At 38.2% G+C, this 21,134-nt stretch overlaps 1 protein-coding gene across 1 annotated transcript in view; it reads right to left on the bottom strand.

The window, feature by feature from the left end:
- The window catches only part of ssh2a (slingshot protein phosphatase 2a), a 33,412-nt gene extending 13,555 nt beyond the window's left edge, over window positions 1-19,857 (bottom strand). Inside the window, exons 1-2 of the mRNA XM_053507689.1 lie at window positions 19,678-19,857; window positions 11,677-11,720 (exon numbers count right to left, since the gene is read on the bottom strand). Of these exons, the coding sequence (XP_053363664.1) occupies window positions 11,677-11,720; window positions 19,678-19,740 (107 nt within the window). The 5' untranslated portion in view covers window positions 19,741-19,857. The remainder of the gene's footprint in view (window positions 1-11,676; window positions 11,721-19,677) is intronic.
- Window positions 19,858-21,134: the final 1,277 nt, after the last annotated feature.

A 21,134-nucleotide genomic window follows, 5' to 3' on the forward strand; every position in this document is an offset into this window, starting at 1 on the left:
ATGGAGGTTGCATATGTATCCTGTGCTTGGTGGGTTTCCTCGAGGTACTCTAGTTTCCCCTCACAGTCGCACAGCAGATTAGGATAGTTAGTGTTCCCAAATTTCCCAGTGTGTGCGTATTGCAATGGATTGGTATCCCATCCAGGGTATACAGGTTGTGCCCTCGTCCCCCACTTTCCTGGGATAGGCTCCAGGCCTCCCGCCACCCTGTATACAGAATAAAGCAGTAGAGAAAGGTTTCATTCAGCCATCATTTTATCAGTGATGAGTTTGTAAAAAACGTTCTCAGCAACAACTGAGAAATAGCTTAACACAATTACTTACACGATGCACTGTATTGTTTGTGTAAATATAGAAATATATGCCTAGAATAATAACCAACACCTTGAAGACACGGTCAATTCAATTTGCACAAACAACAATACAGAGACCACATCAAAATCTCAGCCACGCAACAGACAAAACAGACATCTTGATAGTTATTTTCATCAGAGTAACAAATGTCGAAGGCCCACACCTAACCAACTGAATTGTGGTCAATCAGATTTTCTAGTTTGGGGATTTTCTAGTTTGGGGATGTTTTTCAGGATATGCTTTTAGAAGGAATATGGTTTGTATTTATTAAAAAAAAAAAAAAAAAGAATGTGTGTGATCTTTCAAGTAAACGGATAGGTAATAAGGACAACCTTATGTTATTCACCAATAAGTGTAAAATAAAATAGTTTGTCTGCATATGCCTTGTTAGAAAGCTGTGGTAAGAAAGAGTGCAAGGTCAACCACTTTGCACTGGAATTACAGAGGTTTAAGAGTCTCAAAACACTGAGCCACTGCTCCAAAAAAGTTTTTTATTTTTTTATTTGTATATACAAGTGTAATGTATCCAAAAACACTTTACAGAACTTCTATCTTAAGATGAAGTTTAGCAGGTCAACTGTACAGAAGTTCACAGTTTACAGTTTAAGAAAACCATGATACACTGGTTAGGCAAAAATAAACCTCTTTACAAACATGAGCACTGGTTTATGTAACCGAAAACCTGCACTGAATTCTTTGTTCCTGCTCAGCTTGTCTTTAATTACAAAGCACAATTCCACACCGCTAAGCATTTTGTAGTTAAAAAAGACTTTGATAATTGCTGCCATCCTCATTTCACACTTAATCCCCTAACATTTCTCTCTCTGCCATCAAGTCTGTAACAGTAGCTGTGACTAATAATATCCAAGGGGAAGGCCCAAGATGATCTCCTGTTTAATAAAAAGCAGATATTTTAATTAATTCTTTTCCCAGATGGGATGAGAAGTGTAGTTAACAATCAGTCAGGGCTGGAGGACAGTCTCATGTCTAAGTAAGTCATGTTAGTTCATCTAAAATTTAAGAGCCTCCAAGGAAAAGCTTATACAATATAACACTGGTCCAAAACTCTGATGGCATAGAAGATCAGGTTAGCTAAAGTTTTACTAAAAGTTTTAAAATTTGTGCTGGACTATTAATTGGCAATAAAGAGACATGAGACAAGTGCTGAGTGGTTTGGAGAAACCCGCTAGTATGAGAAAGAGCTCTCTAAAACAAGTTAACATCTGTCTGAGAGCTCCACAAAGTACACCTCAGACAATGCATTTTTACACTACAATCTTCCTATATTACACTCCTCTTCAAATGTATAATTCCAGTCCTCATTAAAATGAGATACTGCAGAGCCACGCACTGCCAGAGAACAACAGAGCCAAGCAACAAGCCTGGGGAGGGTGTCTTCTTATATGAAGTCACAACGGGGGGAAACATCTAATTGGTTTGTTTAAGCCTTGACCAATACAAATACAGAGGGAATGTTTTTCTCACTTTCTTGTCACACACACACACACACACACAAACAAACACAGAGACAGGAGATGCATCTAAATGTCTACAAATTAAAAAGCATATCGTTTACACCAGACTCCGAATGTTGTGAAGTGTTGCGTAGGTTAGGTGGGGTAGGTTACAGCCAAAACCACATCCTACCACACCAAACATTATAATACACCACTACAGAAACTAGCAAGTCCTGTAATATTCTTACAAGACATTTAAATCAACAGTAGATATTTTTCACACCACTTGATTTATTTATTTATTTACTTAAATAATAAGAAAAAAAAACAGGGTGTTGCTATCTTCTGGCAGCCATGTCATCTTTCTACCTTCTCCCTGGAGGCGATTCCTCTTTTGTCCCAAAGCTGGTACTAATTCTTTGACGTCAGCTCTGAACATGTTTGCTCTTACATTCACAAGTGCAGAGCAGCACAGTCTACCAAATAACAAGGACTTCATGTGATATCATATAGCAACAATTTTCCACCACAACCACGAGGTGTAAACATACCCCTAAAGAGGTGCTCCATTCCTTGAAGGTCTCCTACCCAAGACCTGATAATATGTTGGTCAATTCTCACACGTAAAAAACAAGACGTAGGTTGTGCAAGTCTGTTTGTTGTTTATGTCAGACATTTTCCTATTAAATGATTCTCTTCCTCAGACCCATAATCCGATCTACACTGTGGTCATATCGTGTTTACAGAATCTATGATCCATGTTGTGCAATGAAGGCCAGCAAAAGGTCATGTGTTTCCTAGATTCTGGATACTCCCCAAATACCCCCCAACGCATGGCCATCCTGCTCTGAGGGGCCAGCTGTTTCCTAAACTCAAAGCAGGAAATTTGCCCTGTACTTTAAAGAGAAAAACAGCAATGCATACATAAACATACGTAAGTGTTTTATTCACAAAACTACAAGTATTAAACATGTTGGTTATTTTAAAAGATCTATACAATGGATCTACTTCTTATATAGACAAAAGATTGGGAACTCCAAAGAGAGAGGACAACTAGGACAGATGTGAATGTTCGGGATTAGGTTCGATAATGAGAGCCTGTGAGAACCACCTGCCAGGAGTGACAAAAGGGTGAAATGCGAAACTCAGGCATGAATTAGCTTGCAGTCTCTGCCATGCCCAGCTCAAAGAGAGAACAAGCAGATTAGCCTGAACCTCACGCACGTACACAGATCCTGAAAATCTTGCTTAGCTACATGTAGTAAACGTTGGTCCCCGCTTGCAAATTCCATTAGCCCTCATTCTTTTTGAACACTAGGGATGCACCGAAATGAAATTCTTGGCCGAAGCCGAAGAATAATGAAATGCTTGGCCGAAGGCCGAATACCGAACGTGGTGTTTCGCATTTTTTTCCATTTATTTTGCCAATTTATATTAATTATTTATTAAATAGTAAAAATTTGCTTTTTACTATTTTGTGTTGCTTTTTAGAAAAATAAATTAAACAAAAATACAATTTCAAAATATTTATTTAACACTGAACATTTTTTTTAACATTCCAGCAGATATTATACAAACAAAGCACAATATAACTTAAAATAAAAAAAATAGTAAAATAAAAAAATATTTTTATGAAATAGAAATATCTTGAATAGCCTATGTAAGGCCTGTAACTGACTGCCGAAAGAATGTAACTCTGTACGTCTACAACAACAAATTTGCACTGAATAGTGCAAAAAATATAGATTCGCTGCTGCTGTTGCCATAGCCGCCGTGTCTTTCTCGTACTCTGCATGATGTTCAGGGTGTCTTGATTTTAAGTGATAAATTAAACTTAAAGTGCTGTGTGTTTTTGCAGATGCACCCCCTCTGGACAATTCAGCAGAACAGTGTCTGCAAACGGCCGTTTTTGCCTCTTTCTCTGACACTTTAAAGTGCTTCCACACTGCTGACATGTTTGCTGCATAAAGCGCGCGCCTCTCACTCTGCGCGGGTTACTATTTGATCGAGTCATTAAAAACGTCATTGTTCGGCAAAATTTATTCGCCTTTTTACTTATTCGGCCGAACACCGAAAGTGCTTTTTTTGCCTTTTTTCAGCCTAATAATTTCGGTTGCCGAACATTCGGTGCATTCCTATTAAACACCGTCTCGGATTTAAATGTCTCTTCTCCTTCTATCTGAATCACAGCTGACTTAAACAAATCTTTAAGTTATTCAATGAAGCTTTTTAATCCAGTTCACATTTTTAAGGAAAATGTAAAATTTTATTTTGGGTACTACTTTCAATGTACTTTCTCTTGTTTAAAAGTCTCTCTTTAAACACCACAGTAAGCAAGTAAATTTTTTAGCTCGCAGTTAGTTTGAAATGCCACTTCACGGAGCAGAACACCACTGTAGTGACTTATAAATAAAAAAAAATACTAATTCCAACATACAGAAAGAATTAGTGATGCGCTCCAGTATTTGAATATCTAATTTACCTTTTTAGGAATGCGGATGTCTTTATTTGGGTTTTTCTGATGTTTCACAGGAAGTCACTAAGAAAACCTGAGACAGAACACCCAGATGTGATAATATTTCATCGTGAGCAGCACCGTTGCAAAACTCAAGCAAGAGATACGCATCAGGATGTGGGCATAAGAAGGAAGGGAGTGATACAACAACCAACGCAACACCATTAAAAGTATTAAATATAAAATGCACACAACACAGCTACCCCTGGTTTTCACATGAATCCATCTTTACCTCAGAAGCCACACTGAAATCATCTTATTTTCATTTCCTATCAGCTGCTGCTCACACACAGAGCACTTGTGTACTTGTGTAAAGGATAGTTTACATTTACATTTACATTTAGACATTTGGCAGACGCTCTTATCCAGAGCGACTTACAAAAAGTGCTTTAATGTTTACATAATTGGATACATACTTACACTGGGTTAACTAGGTTAATAACTAAGTGCCATTAGTCCAACACAACTAAGAAGAGGTTTTTAAATTATTTGCTATATTAAAATGTCAGATTATATTACACAAGTTCATTGTGATCGTTTGCTTATCAAATGAGATTTCCACTCCAGCACTCTGTGGCAGTTACAGCTTTCAATAAGTTATATTTTAAACAGGGCCACAGTGTGCACTGCAACATGCTGACAGACTAAGCAAGCATTCAGTAAGCAGACAGTCCTTTCCTGCTTGCTCAGTATGTCAGTATTTCTAAGGGCTGCAAAAAAGTCGCTATTTCAGAAGAGTAAAATGATTGAACTGCATCAAGCTAATAAAATGACTAAGGAGAGTCGAAGTTACTGGAACTGGGTAAAGAATCCTTCAACACATTATTAAAACCAGTAAGTGCTAAACTGTCAACTTTTTGGAAGAAATGCAGTTGGCAAAAAGTGGATGAATGGAGATGACTTAAACACCTGAAGTTTTTAAGAGAATGTGACAAATAACCCATATGATTGGAACTTATAAGGTGTTTACATAAGACCACAAGAAAACCAACTGGTAGTGTGGCAAGTCTTAAATTTGCTACGAGCAAAAAGATTGGACTTTGGAGCAATGGAAAAAGTTAATGTGGTCTGATGAGACCAGATTGACCCTATTCCAGAGTGATGGGCGCTTCCAGTTAAGAAGGGAAGCACATGAAGCGCTGTACCCATCATGCATCGTGCCCACTGTACAAGCTTCTGGAGGCAGTGTTATAATCTGGGGTTGATTCAGTTGGTCAGGTCTAGGGTCAATAAGTGGCAATAAAATCAACTGACAGCTTGAATGTAGTGAATGACCAGGGCTCACATTAGTGGAGTTTTTCTTGCATCAAACTAATCGCACATTCTTTCCTCTCTCTCTACTTGCATTTTAGCTTAATGTTTTAATGAATCTTATGCATGTGTATATTACAACGAATACAAATTGTAATTTAACTTGTATCAGTGAACCTTCACTAAAACACAAAACAAATTGGAATGTTCTGATTTATTAGAGTAAACCCCGGCCCCGTGACCCTGAATACAGGATAAAGCATACATGCATCATAAATGTATAAAAATCCCTTTCCACAAATTTTCCCTCTTTCCGTCACTCTGTCCTTTTTGTCATAAATTTGGAAAAATCCTTTTATTCCTTTTATGTTTTATTTACTACATCTATTAATAGTCTCACTCTTCTGAGAGCAGGAGAAGCTCACCCTCACTGTCTGTCAGTGTGCTCCTCTGTCCCATTTATCTGTCTAGTGCTAATAAAGTCTTATGCAAAAGTTGTGTGCCACAGTGCAAGTCGACCAAAGAATATTACAGAACTAGAAGCCTTTTGCGAGGCAGAATGGGAGAAAATCTCAAGTACAAGAATTGAAAGACTTTTAGCTGGCTATAAAAAGCGTTTGCAAGCTGTGATATCTGCCAGAGGAGGTGTTACTAAGTACTGATTATGTAGGGTGCCCAAACTTTTGCACAGTGCCACAATAATGTTTTAATCTTTGTTCAATTTTTGACATAAAAAGTAACTGTGCATCAATGTTTGCTGAAAATATTGTGCATTTTTTTTTCATTTCCATGTGTTAACATCTTTTCAATAAAAAAACCCCACCAAAATCTATTTATCAAGGGGTGCCTAAACTTTTTGCATAAGATGGCATATAATGTTTTTGCATCTATTTTAATCAAATCACACATTTATTTGCTTTATTTTCAGTTAATTTACTAAGTCAGTAAATTTTATATCTAATCTAAGCTAAGGTTGATATGTAGGAAGCAAACCTGGAAGCAGGTATTTCATCTTAATCTTTGACATTTTCTCTTCTGCTTAATGAACTCCAAAACCTCTTAAAAGTCCTCCTCCCTACTCCTAACAGTTCCACTCTTAGGAGCTTTTTAAAGAGTTAAGATGCTTCATAAATAACTTTTTATGAATACAGTCCCAGGTGTTTCCCCCCCTGAAAATCATGTAACTAGGTTGCCCACCGTTTGTAGAAGAGACATTGCTGAAAAGAATTAAGAGTTGAGTTTGCTGGCAAAATTTCAATCAGTTAGACAGAGAAGTAGCTAGATACAGTATGTACTGATTGTGAATAAAGGACATGAGAGCACATCCCTCCAGTACTTTAGTCCTGATTAACTAAAAGTTAAATATACACAAATAAGTAGGTCCCATGCTTCCTGTCCACCAGGAAGTTGAGGGCTATGTTCAGCTGAGACGGTTTGATGTGAATATTGGGATAACAGAGGAGCCGGATCTGTCTAGAAACTTGGAGACTCGGATTGATTCCAAAAACTGTAGCACATACTGACAGTAAACATGTAGCAAAGTTAGAAAAGCTAAACACATTGCATGGCTACTTATGTTATGGTTGATGGTTTTTCTAATTTTCTTTCAGATTTGTATTGCTGATACTGAAAAAACAGCTATAGCATAGTTTCAATTGTTGGATGAAGCTGATTAAGGCACTGACTCAAAATGTAAGATTGATTCCAACAAGGCCCACGGCTTTTCTTGTATTCTAGCTTTTCTTGCTACCTAATTACGAGGAGTGCCTATTGACAATGGGCCTTGCTGCAGCAAGTAACTTCAGCAATTGCATCATGAATAGAGGTTAGAGTGCAAGTGGGGTAAAGAGGGGTTAAGGCGTTTTTCTTTTAAGGCTGTTTTAGGACCTTTTGGGGGGGATGGTGTGTTTTGTGGGTTTTTTATTGTGATCCTTTGTTAAAATTAGAAATGGGCCGGAAGGAATTCTAGGTAAAACGCATCATGATGCTTTCTTAAAAGAATGTGCACTGATGCAAAACATTTAAGAAATGAATTATTTAAATGTGTATATAGAGACAATTCGATAACACGCATAGCTTCACAGCTGTAGAGCTAAACAGCTTTTTAAAGTCCTGCAAACACTGAAAATGCTAGAGAGAGAGAGAGAGAGAGAGAGAGAGAGAGAGAAGGAGAGGGAGTGATGTCATCAGAGAAGGGAAGTCAGGAAGAACATTTGCAGCAAAAAGTAAAACCAGTTAGTTTATTTTAAAAAAAGAAAAGAAAGAAAAATATCTGCAGTGGGAATACTTTGGGTTTTATGAGACTAAAAGTAAAAGAGCTTGACAAGACATTTACAATTCGCAAGACCTGTTGTGCCAAGATTAAATATTTTGGCAAAATCACATCAATACAACAATAAGAGTATTAAACTATTGCAACATTTATTGCTAAGGAGTGGAGCCCTTAATTAGTAATGATGAATGAAAAAATTATTTGTAATCGTGACTGCTTATTATATTGTTTACTGTGGAATTCTCCCAAATTGTTTGTATTGTTTATGAAAAAAGGATCCAAGTATAGAAAATAGTAATCGACATGAATTGAAAATATTTTTTACAATCAAATTGTAGCCTCTGAAATCTTGGACAAGAAAAGATTCCCACGAAACTTCTGCACTTTTAGGCAAGCTAAATACATTTTTATACTCGGCTTTTATTAGCATTACTGCTAATGTTTATGTTTGGCAGCACTACATGGCTCTCTGTTGCACCTTGCATGAGCTTGTTCTGTGGTTAAATAGATCGGTATGAGGACATGTTTGAGCACAGAGCTTCATGTTAAAAGTCCACCCAGCTCCAGGCAGAAAGGAGCGATTCCGTGTCAGTGAGATCATCTGCACTGCTTAAAGTCAGTTTTTTTATTGTAAAACTGGTTGGCTCACCTGTATTTAGCTCTTTTCTATATGTGGGCAGCATGCATGTTTGGTCTGTATTGCCAATAAAGGAAGGAAAATGGTATTTAATAGTGCAACAATGGTGATTTGAAATATTCTCCGGTCTCAGGCCTGATCTGATGGCATTTTAATGTTTACTTCTTAAAATGCCAAGAACTGGGAGAGCAGTGGTGGCTCAGAGGGCTAAGGCACCGAGTTACTGATCGGAAGATCGGCGGTTCGATCCCCAGCTACACCAGGTTGCCACCGTTGGGCCCTTGAGCAAGGCCCTTAACCCTAACTGCTCCAGGGGCGCCGTATCATGGCTGACCCTGTGCTCTGGCCCTAATTACGCTGGGATATGTGTAGAAAGAATTTCACTGTGCTGTAATGTATATGTGACAAATAAAGGCTTAACTTAAAACGGACATGACGCATGAATGTTTCATCTCAATGACTGATACCTGATCTCCCAGGAAATATCATGTGTATTGTACTTCAGTGGGAATAAACCCACTAGAAAAAATAACAGGAGAAAACTTACTGCTAAGACAACTAAAGCATAAAGTAAAACCTGCCAAGGAGTAGACTTATTTAATGTAAACAAGATTCCATCATTAATTTAAAAGCTCTTTTTTTGTAGACGTCATCGCCTCCAGTCACAGCTGCTTCAGTCCTTCATAAGGAACTAATTAAATTAAAGGACACAAAAAGAGAACTGTCTGCAGTACAAAAATTTTCTTCCTTGCTTTGAAACTTCAGTGCTTTTCACTGGCTACAGGACTTCGAAGGGGGGGGGGGGGGGGAATCAGGTATCAAACAAGAAGCCATGATTGTTTTAAAAATCCTAAACACATATTTTCCATTTATTCACTTTAACAAAGTAGAGGCATTCTGCATGCAACTACAGCATGTGAGATCACAGACATTGTATCAGATACAGGTTGACACCCTGTTTGTTTTGGCTTGCTGTTATATAATAATCAGAGATGAGTTGGGTTGATGCATAGGTGCTGGATGTCCATAGAAATCAGGCAAATAAGACTACAAAGTTGCGTAGAAGTGAATAATAAGGAAACATCAGCCTCATGACAGAATTACCTAATGCATCATGTAATTGAGTCCACATGTGCAAATGAAGTATAAAGCCAAGTTATGAGGCTGACTGCATAACCCGGAGGGGGAGTTCACATTCAGTGTTGGAAACCGCTTCACAAAAACCTTACGTCCTCTAAACCTTTCCAAGACCGTCCCACCTCTTGGCAAATAGTCCTTGTAGTGTTGCATAACAAATCTCAAATAGTGATCAGCCAGTAAGTTCTTTTATAAATAAAATTACATCATTTGCTAAACACTTTCAAGAAACTGTGCTGCTTGTATAACTTTATGCAGCAGATTTGAACAAGATCTTCTACCGAGTAATTAAGCATCTGCCTTATGGGAGTTCTGTCTTAACAAAATGACCAAAAATTTTCAATTAATTTTTCACCCTATAGGTACAAGTCAAAACCCAACACTGCAGCTGTACCCCTTAGAGCAATAAAGATATCATGGTTCAGGAGGAACTGGCCATTTTGACATCTATATTGACGAATTATGGTCTCAAACACACAGCCTGCCGACATCAGATCATCGATAAAAATGCAAATTAGGCCATACTTAGAGCATAGATTCACATAATCATAACAGTCACCCATTACCTTCTTCTAAAGGTCTTTATTCTCTCTCTTTGCTGAACAGATAAAGCCAAAAAACAAGTTATTTGTTTAGATAGATCTGACCCTCATAAATAGATCCTTCTTTATTGTTAAATATATGTTTTTAAATACTTGTTTAACATGGCCTACTTATTATTTGTGGTACTTACAAGAATTATTTACTTTATTACATATATTAATTAATTAATTTCCTCTACCAAAGGTATTTAATTTAACGCACTATAATGATGTATGATGCTAACATTGCCTAGTCAGAGGAAAGGGAACAAGAAAAAATGGTTAATAAACTTGTACACCATATTAGTGATAAACAGATGAATGTGAATATGTTCCTATATAATTTTATTGTTACCAGATTCTTAATAATGCAGGCAAAAATTTGGAGTGGATTTATGAGACTGTGGACTCATTAAAAGACACAAACACACATTTACTCTGCTCCATTTCCTGCGTGTGCTCCATCCGCTCACTGAACTGGATGTCAGTGGTATCTTACTTGTGCCACAGATAACATGTTTACAAAGGTGTTTGAGCATTTCCAGTTTTAGCAAGGTTAGTTAAATTAAATCCCTTTAAGACAAGGGTGTTAACCTGGATACAGAAAGAACCATGTGGGTGCACGCTTTCATTTAAAACCAAGCAGAAGCCACGCCTGTTTAATTAGTTATTCTTGGCTTTCAGTACAGGCAGATGTTGCTTCTGCTTGGTTGGAATTAAAGCCTGCACCCACAAGGCCCTTTCTAAATCTAGTTTGACACCCCTGCTCTAAGGAAATTGGAACTAGAGTTTACACATGTAGTGCAAATCAAGCCTTGATACAAAGATTCAATGATCCAAAGACTCCTCACTGTGGCTACTGAGAGTACTGCATTCGCAAAGATGGATCATCTTTGAAGGATGAATAATAACATCAGTAGATGCTTTGAAATGTGAGAATTCAGTGACACGAAGGTCTTTAAAGAGAAGGTAAAGATAAGGCACATCAACAGCCTGTTTATTTAAATCAAGTTTATTTAACAGCCTTCAACAACTTTAAGTTGCCTTCAATGCAGTTTCGATTTCAGTACAAAGAGGAGGATAAGCGTGTTACCCAAATATGCATGCTTACTATACAATTAAGATGTTAAAAATTATTTTCATGTTAACTATAACCTGCTCACAACATTTTTTTTTTTTTTTAGCTTTGAACATGATGTAACTAATAGACCGTAACAAATACCTACAGTAAGTAATACAGTAAAAGACTGGTATTGATGATTAACCAAGTATTTGAATATCTGGGAACTTCCCTATATTCTATTACTCAAACAATTTGCATGAACATGGCTAACCTCTGACAACAACATCCAGAAAACCATGGACCATGGCATTAGCATCTATTTTTATTTTCATCATTATCAGTACTTTGCAGTGACATCCTGTCCAAAAGAAAAACCGAGGAGTCGGTACTAAAAAAAGCACAGGCTTACCTCCTGGGCTGAGAATGCCGGTCATCCTCTCCGCTCCCAGCCTCCTGTAAAAAGAGAGGGAAATTTTAAATTAGGTGTATTCATTACACTTCAAACACCCATTCCTGTCATTTGGATTTCTTATGGAAATTACTGAAGTCACTGCAATAAGGAGCAATCCGTAATTGACCCATCCCCGCCTTTCCTGGTAACAATCTCCATTTCCCTGACTGACCCCCATCTTCCAGTTCCTCACAGCTGTAAGACAATACCACTAGAAGCCACTTATTCCCTTTAGGTGTGCTCCAATATCCTCGACTATTTTATCTCTTTACAACACTTTGTACCCACACCCAAGCAACCACAGACAGGACTAGTTCAAATGAATCTCCTGAGACAGTGAAATACCATGCAACACCAAGCAACCAAGTGCTTATCGTCCCTCTTCTGCCCCTAGACTGTAAATAATCCACACTTTTTGCTCCAAAAATCCTTACACTCCTAGTGCTTTCTCTCAGGCATCACCCTGCAACACTTACATGACACACAAGACACTGTACTGATTTATAAAAAAAAATGGAAAGAAATTAAAATTGTGTTTCCATCATATCAAAATTTCATCAAAACAAACAAACTTTTTAATACAATATTTACAGTCCAGCACAGAAAGTGGGCTTGAAGTAAGACTAAATTAAGAAAAGAATAACCCTACCACTGCAAATCTGGCTGTTAAACAATATACACTCAACAAAAATATAAACGCAACACCTTTGTTTCTGCTCCGATTTTTCATGAGATGGACTTAAAGATCTAAAATTCATTCCAGATACACAATATTACCAATTCTCTCAAACATTGTTCACAAATCAGTCTAAATGTGTGATAGTGAGCACTTCTGCTTTGCCGAGATAATCCATCCCACCTCACAGGTAGTGATGGGCCGATCTTCCTGTTCCGATCCGAATCCGATACACGACTGTCGATACCGATACAGATTCCGATATAATACATCTTTTTACTTTAATATTAGCATTATTTTTGTTGAAATTGTGCTGTTTGTAAGGTTACATTACAGAATAAACTATTAAGCACTTGTTAGAAGAGCAAAAAATATACACAACTACTTTGAATTTAAAGGCATTCCAAAGGAATTTGTGTCACACTTTTTGTAAAATTTTGTAAATATCAAAAACACAACAATCTTGGTTGAAATAAGTTTAAGTATTATGTCCATTTTAGCAGCAACAACTGTGTAAAAAATAAAAGTGCAAAACTAATACATTTTAAATAAATATCTTAACTATCAAAAAAACGCTAACCGTGATGACACTCGGTTGTATAGTTCGGGTATAGCAGTTTCTGAAATGTATTTTCTAGACAGCAGATTGTACCTGGGATCTAAGTGCTCCTACAGGCTACTAAATCCGACATTTTCCACTACAGATAGCGGTTGGTCATCAAGTATAATGAAGTTGAGCAACTTCTCTGTTATTGCTTTCGCTTTTGGGTTGTCTGCTGTAAATTTGTTGCATTTTTGGAAAACGTCAGCGAGCGTCTGCTGCCTGGTGTCTTTTTCCCTGTTTGCTAGCATAAACTTCTGGTACTCTTTCCCGTGAAATCTCTGCAGGTGCTTGATTAAATTAGTTGTATTGTACGACGCAACCGTACTTCCACCCCTCGGCACGCTGGCTTTACACACATTGCAAGTAGCCGCCTTGCTTTTCGGCGTTTCCAAACTAAAGTATCTCCAAACGAGCGACATTTTGTTCACGACAACGGCTAATGTTATTCGCTTGCTCAGATCGAAGTTGCCGCAGGTTCATGGTACGGAATAAGGAGCGGTGCATTGCGTCGAGTTTAAGGTCCAGTGCAAGCTGCGGACTGAAATATCGGACCCGATACCGATATCATATCGGATCGGGCCCATCTCTACTCACAGGTGTGCCACATCAAGATGCTGATCTGACATCATGAGTAGTGCACAGGTGTACCTTATACTGCCCACCCTGGAAAAGGCCCCCCTGGAATGTGCAGTTTTTTGCTTTATTGGGGGTCTGGGGACCGGTCAGTATCTGGTGTGACCACCATTTGCCTCATGCAGTGCAACACATCTTCGCATAGAGTTTATCAGATTGTCAATTGTGGCCTGTGTCCACTCCTCTTCAATGGCTGCGCGAAGTTGTTGAATATTAGTGGGAACTGGTACACGCTGTCGTATAGACCGGTCAAGCACATACCAAACATGCTCAACGGGTGACATGTCCGGTGAGTATGCTGGCCATGCAAGAACTGGGACATTTTCAGCTTCCAAGAACTGTGTACAGATCCTTGCAACATGGGGCCGTGCATTATCTTTCTGAAACACGAGGTGATGTTCATGGATGTATGGCACAACAATGGGCCTCAGGATTTCATCACGGTATCTCTGTGCATTCAAAATGCCATCAATAAAATGTACCTGTGTTCTTCGTCCATAACAGATGCCTGCCCATACCATAACCCCACCACCACCATGGCCCACTCGATCCATAACATTGACATCAGCAAAGCGCTCACCCACACGACGCCACACACGCTATCTGCCATCTGCCCTGAACAATGTAAACCGAGATTCATCCGTGAAGAGAACACCTCTCCAACGTGCCAGACGCCATCGAATGTGAGCATTTGCCCACTCAAGTCTGTTACGGCGACGAGCTGCAGTCAGATCAAAACCCAGATAAGGACGACGAGCATGCAGTTGAGCTTCCCTGAGACGGTTTCTGACAGTTTGTGCGGAAATTGTTTGGTTATGCAAACCAATTGTTTCAGCAGCTGTCTGAGTGGCTGGTCTCAGATGATCTTGGAGGTGAACCTGCTGGATGTGGAGGTCCTGGGCTGGTGTGGTTACACGTGGTCTGCGGTTGTGAGGCCGGTTGGATGTACTGCCATATTCTCTGAAATGCCTTTGGAGACAGCTTATGGTGGAGAAATAAACATTCAATGCATGAGCAACAGATCTGGTTGACATTCCTGCTGTCAGCATGCCAATTGCACGCTCCCTCAGTGCTTGTGGCATCTGTGGCATTTTGCTGTGAGACAAAACTGCACATTCCAGGGTGGCCTTTTATTGTGGGCAGTATAAGGTACACCTGTGCACTACTCATGATGTCAGATCAGGATCTTGATGTGGCACACCTGTGAGGTGGGATGGATTATCTCAGCAAAGCAGAAGTGCTTACTATAACACGTTTAGACTGATTTGTGAACAATGTTTAAGAGAAATGGTAATATTGTGTATCTGGAATGAATTTAAGATCTTTAAGTCCATCTCATGAAAAATCGGAGCAGAAACAAAAGTGTTGCGTTTATATTTTTGTTGAGTGTATATTCCATAAAATCCTGCCATTCTTTTTAATGAAGATCTTGGATAAAGTGCAGAGGCATAAAATATCCACAGCAGCAAAGAGAGAGTAGAGGAAAACAGTTAAACCGCTAAAATATATTGGCCTGTCAACCACTTATTAATATTTATATTAGAGAAACTTTGGATGGAAATATTTCCATATATCAATAATATACATTATAATTAGGGATGCACCGAAATTTCGGCCGCCGAAAATTTTCGGCCGAAATAGCATTATCGGTTTCGGCCGAAACGTAAGAAAGCGCCGAAAATAAAAGCCGAAATTGTCGCCACGCCTCTCTCATCCTCCCGTCTCGTTCGCGCTGTCATTACGCATCAAACACGGAGTATGTCGGCGGTTTGGAAGCACTTCAAAGTTTCAGATGAGGACAGCAAAGTTGCAATATGTTACAGAAAGAAATTTTATTTAGTTTTGTTATTGTTAAACAGCCTTATTACTGTTATTTATCATCAATAAAAGTTTGATTGCTTAATTAATTTGTAGTTTTTTTAATACAAACAAAAAGAAAATATTTTAAACATGTGTTTTAATGAAGCCATTTTCGGTTTCTGTATCGGTTTTCGGCTAAGTGCATCCAAAAATTTCGGTTTTGTTTTCGGCCCAGAATTTTCATTTCCGTGCATCCCTAATTATAATAATTATTTTTAAGCATAAATAAGTTTAAAAATATATATAATTAAGCAATATCACACAGGAGCGCATGCTGTTATGCTGAATATCAGCACAACTGTGACGCAGTCTTAGACATGAAGGTGCAGCCCGAGGTATTACATCTGTGCTGATATTTATTACAACAATACGACTTTGAGTGCGATATTGCTTTTATACAATAGGTAGAGCTGTATTTAGCTCCGTCAACACTTATCCTTCTTATCCTAAGGCACCTAGCAGAACCAACTAACAGCAATTGGCAGAGGTGGCAACAGACATTTAGTGTAATTAACAGGAGCGAAACTTTTAAATGATGGCACCATGTAACCAACAGGTAAGAAAAATAAAACATGGAGGTGGTATACAGTCTTCTAAGTTTCTTTTTACATTTCCGCTTATTTAGCTTTAGCACATCAGATATGCTAACTTAAAGGTTGAATAAAAAGCTAGTGCACAGGGGTGTAAAATCCATTGTTGTACACACTAGGTAGTAGGGCTGCATTATACATCGTTTTAGCATTGTCATCGCGGTGTACGCATGCGCGGTAATCACATCGCGTCAGTCACGATGCAGGGCAGATTTTTTAAAAAAATGGGGGTCTCTGATTTAAAAATTTACTTTCTACATTTTTAAACTTTCTATTCACGGATCTCATATTTAAAGGTTCTTTAAAAACTATAAAGCACATGTTGTTCGTCATGCATGAAGTCTCTGCGTGCGCATGGCGAAATGAGCGCGAGACGGGAGAAAATGGAAGATTTGGTCGCAAAAAGAAACGCAACGTCGGTCGGTCATATGGAAGTATTTTGGATACAAAAAGGATGATGCTGACCAAAAACATGTGCTTTGTCGGAGTGCCTGGCAGTTGTTGCCACAATTCGCGGGAACAAGAATTTGTTTGACCATTTAAGTGAAACATCAAGTTCCCCATCAGAGAGGGTTTTCAGTGCAAGCGGCAACAATCACATGTCAGCGTTCAAGTCTCAAGCCTGCAATGGTGGATAGACTAGTGTTCTTAGTTAAAAACCTCTAAGCTTCAATGAGTAAGTTAATGCATACAGAAGCACCAAACTGGTGTATTTGAATATTTATATTTACTTTATGCAACAGCTCTGAGAAAGAAACCAAATTCTTTTATAGAGTTGTTGAAAAGTTTAATTTAATCTTTTTGGTTAGCTGATGACCAACACTTGTTTTACTTTGGCTAAACAAAGTATGCAAAAAAAAAAAAAAAAAAAAAAAAAAAGTATCTTCTGACATATTTTATTTATTGTAAATAATTATTATGTATAACAACAATAATTAACAAGTTATTGTCATTACAACAAGTTAAGTTAGATTATTACAATTCATTTACCACTCAGGTTTTTTTTTCTTTCAAATTTTGTGACAACATATATTTACTAATCTGTTTTCAAAAAAGAAGTTGTTGAATAAAATGTTAAATTACTTATTTTGTCACTCATGTTGATTCCTCAATGTGATACTGAAGTGACCTCTTTTCATTCACAAAACGAGTTCCCTTTCATCAGAATAAAAGCAACATTCATTATTAATTTCATAACATATTAGAGCCTTGATTTGCCTGAATTGACAGTGAATAAGGTGAGTCAAACTGTTTATGAAACAACCCAAAATAAGCTTGAAGTATTTTATTTCGTGGTTTTAATTATTTATTCTTTGAAAATGCTTATAAAATTACTCCAATTATTCTTGAATTATTATTTGATTTTTAAACAGTTCAAAACACCTGATGAACATAAATAAAATTGGACACATCGCAATATATATCGCAGGAAAAAAATAAATATTGCAATGTAATTTTTTCCCAATATTGTGCAGCCATACTAGGTAGCCCTTTATTAGGGTTTACAGAGGGATTTGAAATTTAGCCTTGAGTTAGTAACTGGTTAGCATTGCAGCTTTTGTTAGCCATTAATAAAATATGGACAGTTCAATTCAGTGCAAGTCAGAAAACCTAAGAAGCTATTACTAAGGAAACAAAGCGTTTCAGACGTAAAACATTATCAGATGTATTTTCTTGCTGAAAGTGGTTTCGTGACTGGTTTTAAATGTTGGTTTTAGCAGGCATCTGCTCTCCATTTTTATTTAGTAGTGTGGACCGTACCAACCTTTTTTTTAACTATACTGAAAGCGACTGTATATCTTTTCAAACTGTTTAGTTACGCAGCATTGGGAGCAGCGCAATACAATCAGAAGTAAGAGCTACCCACTTCTTCCATTCGCATGCGCTTACAGATGCCATGATTGGCTAGAGCCACAATTGATGGGGGAGCACTAAAGTGGCTCCCATTCCTCCCCTCACAGAGATTTCGGCCAATTAGCTTTCTATAGGCTCCCCGCTGTGGGAGACTAAAGCATCACCCTGGAATCTAACTTGTGTTCTTCCTATGAAATATTAAGTGTAATTAATAGTTATTAGAACACTTGTGATGCAAAGAGATATATTTATTACATATATTTAACCTTCCCAGTGCTGTTATACTCCATCACCACCCATGGAACACCTCTCGTCCACTCAGTTTACTCACACTGTTGTATAAGCCTAAAATAAATAAATAAATCTATATGCAAGTGCAAAAGCGCTATGTCAGGATATTTTAACATTTACTCTTTTTAACAATACTTCATGGTATAGATTATTTCAATCCTTTACGTCAGCATAAGGTATAACATTTGCAAACAAATTAAACAACTCCATGGATTGTCATGTCCATAAATGCTGCTGCAACAGTTTTAAACCAGCTGAAAGTTACTCATTCACTTAGATAGAACCTTTATTTTGTATGTTACCTGATGAATTCATTCTGGGAGCAGGGAAAGCTTTATTTAAGTTTTATATATGTATATATATTAAATTGCTCCATTACCCCTAATCACTGTAACTCAATTGATTACGATATCTACTTTATTAGCTTGAGGTCAGCTCTTCGCACTGAATTCTGCATGAAGACAGAAATCCAGAGTTGGACATCACTACTATGATATAATGCAAGCTGACATGTGGGCTCTAGCACACAGCGCATATCTTCAGCAACGCTCCCTCTTTTCATCACGGTTACCTTGACCAGAGTAAAAGTCAAATATAAAACTATTGAATATTCTATAATAAAGCATCCTTTTTACAAAGTCCAATAGAGCATTTTGCTACTGAGCCAATACTAACTTGAAACCATAGACAACAGTATTAGAAACAATATATTTTTCAATCAAAGTCACCTATAGTGTGAACCCCTGTGATTTTAATGGACATTGACATATGGTTTACCTATATACATGCTACTATCAACACAGCAGGGCAAAAGAATTTTGCAGAGAGTCAGGAAGGTAGAGTATTGAGGGCCAGGACAGAGTGTCAGCCAACAACCAGAGCTTTTAATACCTGAATTTGTTTAAGAATGAACAAATAGGATCAGGACATCCATGAAGAGTGATATGGAACAAGAAGAAAAGCACCAGTGATTAGTGCAACTAGGGAAGCCTAATTGAAGCGCATGAATTAAAAATTTAATCAGTCACTGTGCAAGTTAAAGCGAAGTGAAAGGTTGTCACCTAGAGAAAAAAATATAAGGGATGAGTTAGTACATCTGTTAATTTCTGCGCATAGGTATTCAAATACAACTCCTTGTGAACAAAGCTAGCTGACAGTGCTGGGAGGGCGAGCCGGCTACACACTGCTAACAGCCCACCGTGTCAACCAAACTGAGCTACTTCCGGTTTGTTTTAAACGTTAATAAAGCACAAAACTGTAATATCCCGTTCTCAAGGACGTGAGAGTCTATCTAGTACACTGAAACCATGCTGGCTATATGATTACAGTAAGCTTAGCAAAGTTATATGAACACCAACCCATGCTAGCTAACGACCGCGCATGCGCATGCGCGGGGAATAACCTGATAACGACTTTTGAACGCCTCGACACTGAAATAACTACTGACTTACCGAGACGCACGGACTGGAGGTATTGCTAGGAGTGGGGGACCGCTGCACGGTCACAAGCGCCATTCAGGCTTCAGGAATTGAAGATTTACGAGCGGAAAAAAACGAATACCGCAAACAAACCGACATCATATGAACTCAAAGACGAAGGAAGACGTACAAGCACGCGCGAGGTCGCGCCCACTGCCGCGCTAGAGTGTGGCCTGGCGCATGCGCACTACGGCCAGGTTGCTGTCACTGCTCACCTGCTGTGGCTGCATGAATCTTATAAGAGAAGTGTTACATAAAGGACTGGTGGTATATATATGTATGACTGGAATCTGGAATGCAGCTGAATAATAAAAAAAAAATAGAAATTATACGTTAAAACACATTGATTTAAAATAGTTTTATAGCTATACACGCATATAAAATAGTACAATATATAACTACAGATGAAACTCAAATATAAATATAGAAATAAATTATATAGATTCACTACACACAGATTGATATATTTCAAGTGTAATTTTGACGATGATGTCTTACTAATGAAAACCCAAAATTCAGTATCTCGGGAAAATTAGAAAACAGTATTGTGAAAAAATTCAATATTGGACACTCAAGGTGTCACACTCTAATCAGCTTATTAACCCAAAACACCTGCAGAGGTTTCCTGAGCCTTTAAATGGTCTCCTTAGTCTGTCACACATATATATAGGGCCACACAAGGTCATTGCTAAAGATGCTCCGGTTTACAGATTACTGTATCCCAGCATATTAATGGAAAGCTGAATGGAAGGGAACATGTGGTAAAAAGTTGCACAAGCAACAGGGATAACTGCAGCTGTTAATACATTGTGAACTAATTTAGGAATTTGGAGGAGATTTAACAGGAGTGAGCAGCAGTTGGAGTCAGTGCTTCAAGAGCCACCACGCACAGACAAATCCAGGACATGGGCTGTCCAACTGTCGTATTCCTTGTGTCAAGCAACTCATGAACCAGAGACAATGTCAGAGGAGTCTTACCTGGGCAAAAAAAGATTGGACGGTTGCTCAGTGGGCTAAAGTCCTTATTTCAGATGAAAGTAAATTTTCCATTTCATTTGGAAATTAAGGTCCCTGTGTCTGGAGGAAGAGAGGAGAAGCACAGAATCCAAGTAGCTTAAAGTCCAGTGTAAAGTTTGCACAGTCAGTGGTAGTTTGGGAAGCCCTGTCATCTGCTGGTGGTGCTTCACTGTGTTTTATTAGGTCCAGCCATCCACCAGGAAGTTTTAGAGCACTTCATGCTTCCCTCTGCTGACCAGCTTTATGGAGATGCTGAATTCATTTTCCAACAGGACTGGATGAACCAGCAAACACACCCGATCTAAACTCCATAGAGAATCTATGGGGTATCGCTATAGAGAATATGCGAAGCACCAGACCCAGCAGCAGAAGAGCTGAAGCCAACCAGAGCAACCTGGGCTTCCATACTGATA

The sequence above is a fragment of the Clarias gariepinus genome, chromosome 11 (genome assembly GCF_024256425.1).
Source record: "Clarias gariepinus isolate MV-2021 ecotype Netherlands chromosome 11, CGAR_prim_01v2, whole genome shotgun sequence".
NCBI lineage: Eukaryota > Metazoa > Chordata > Actinopteri > Siluriformes > Clariidae > Clarias > Clarias gariepinus.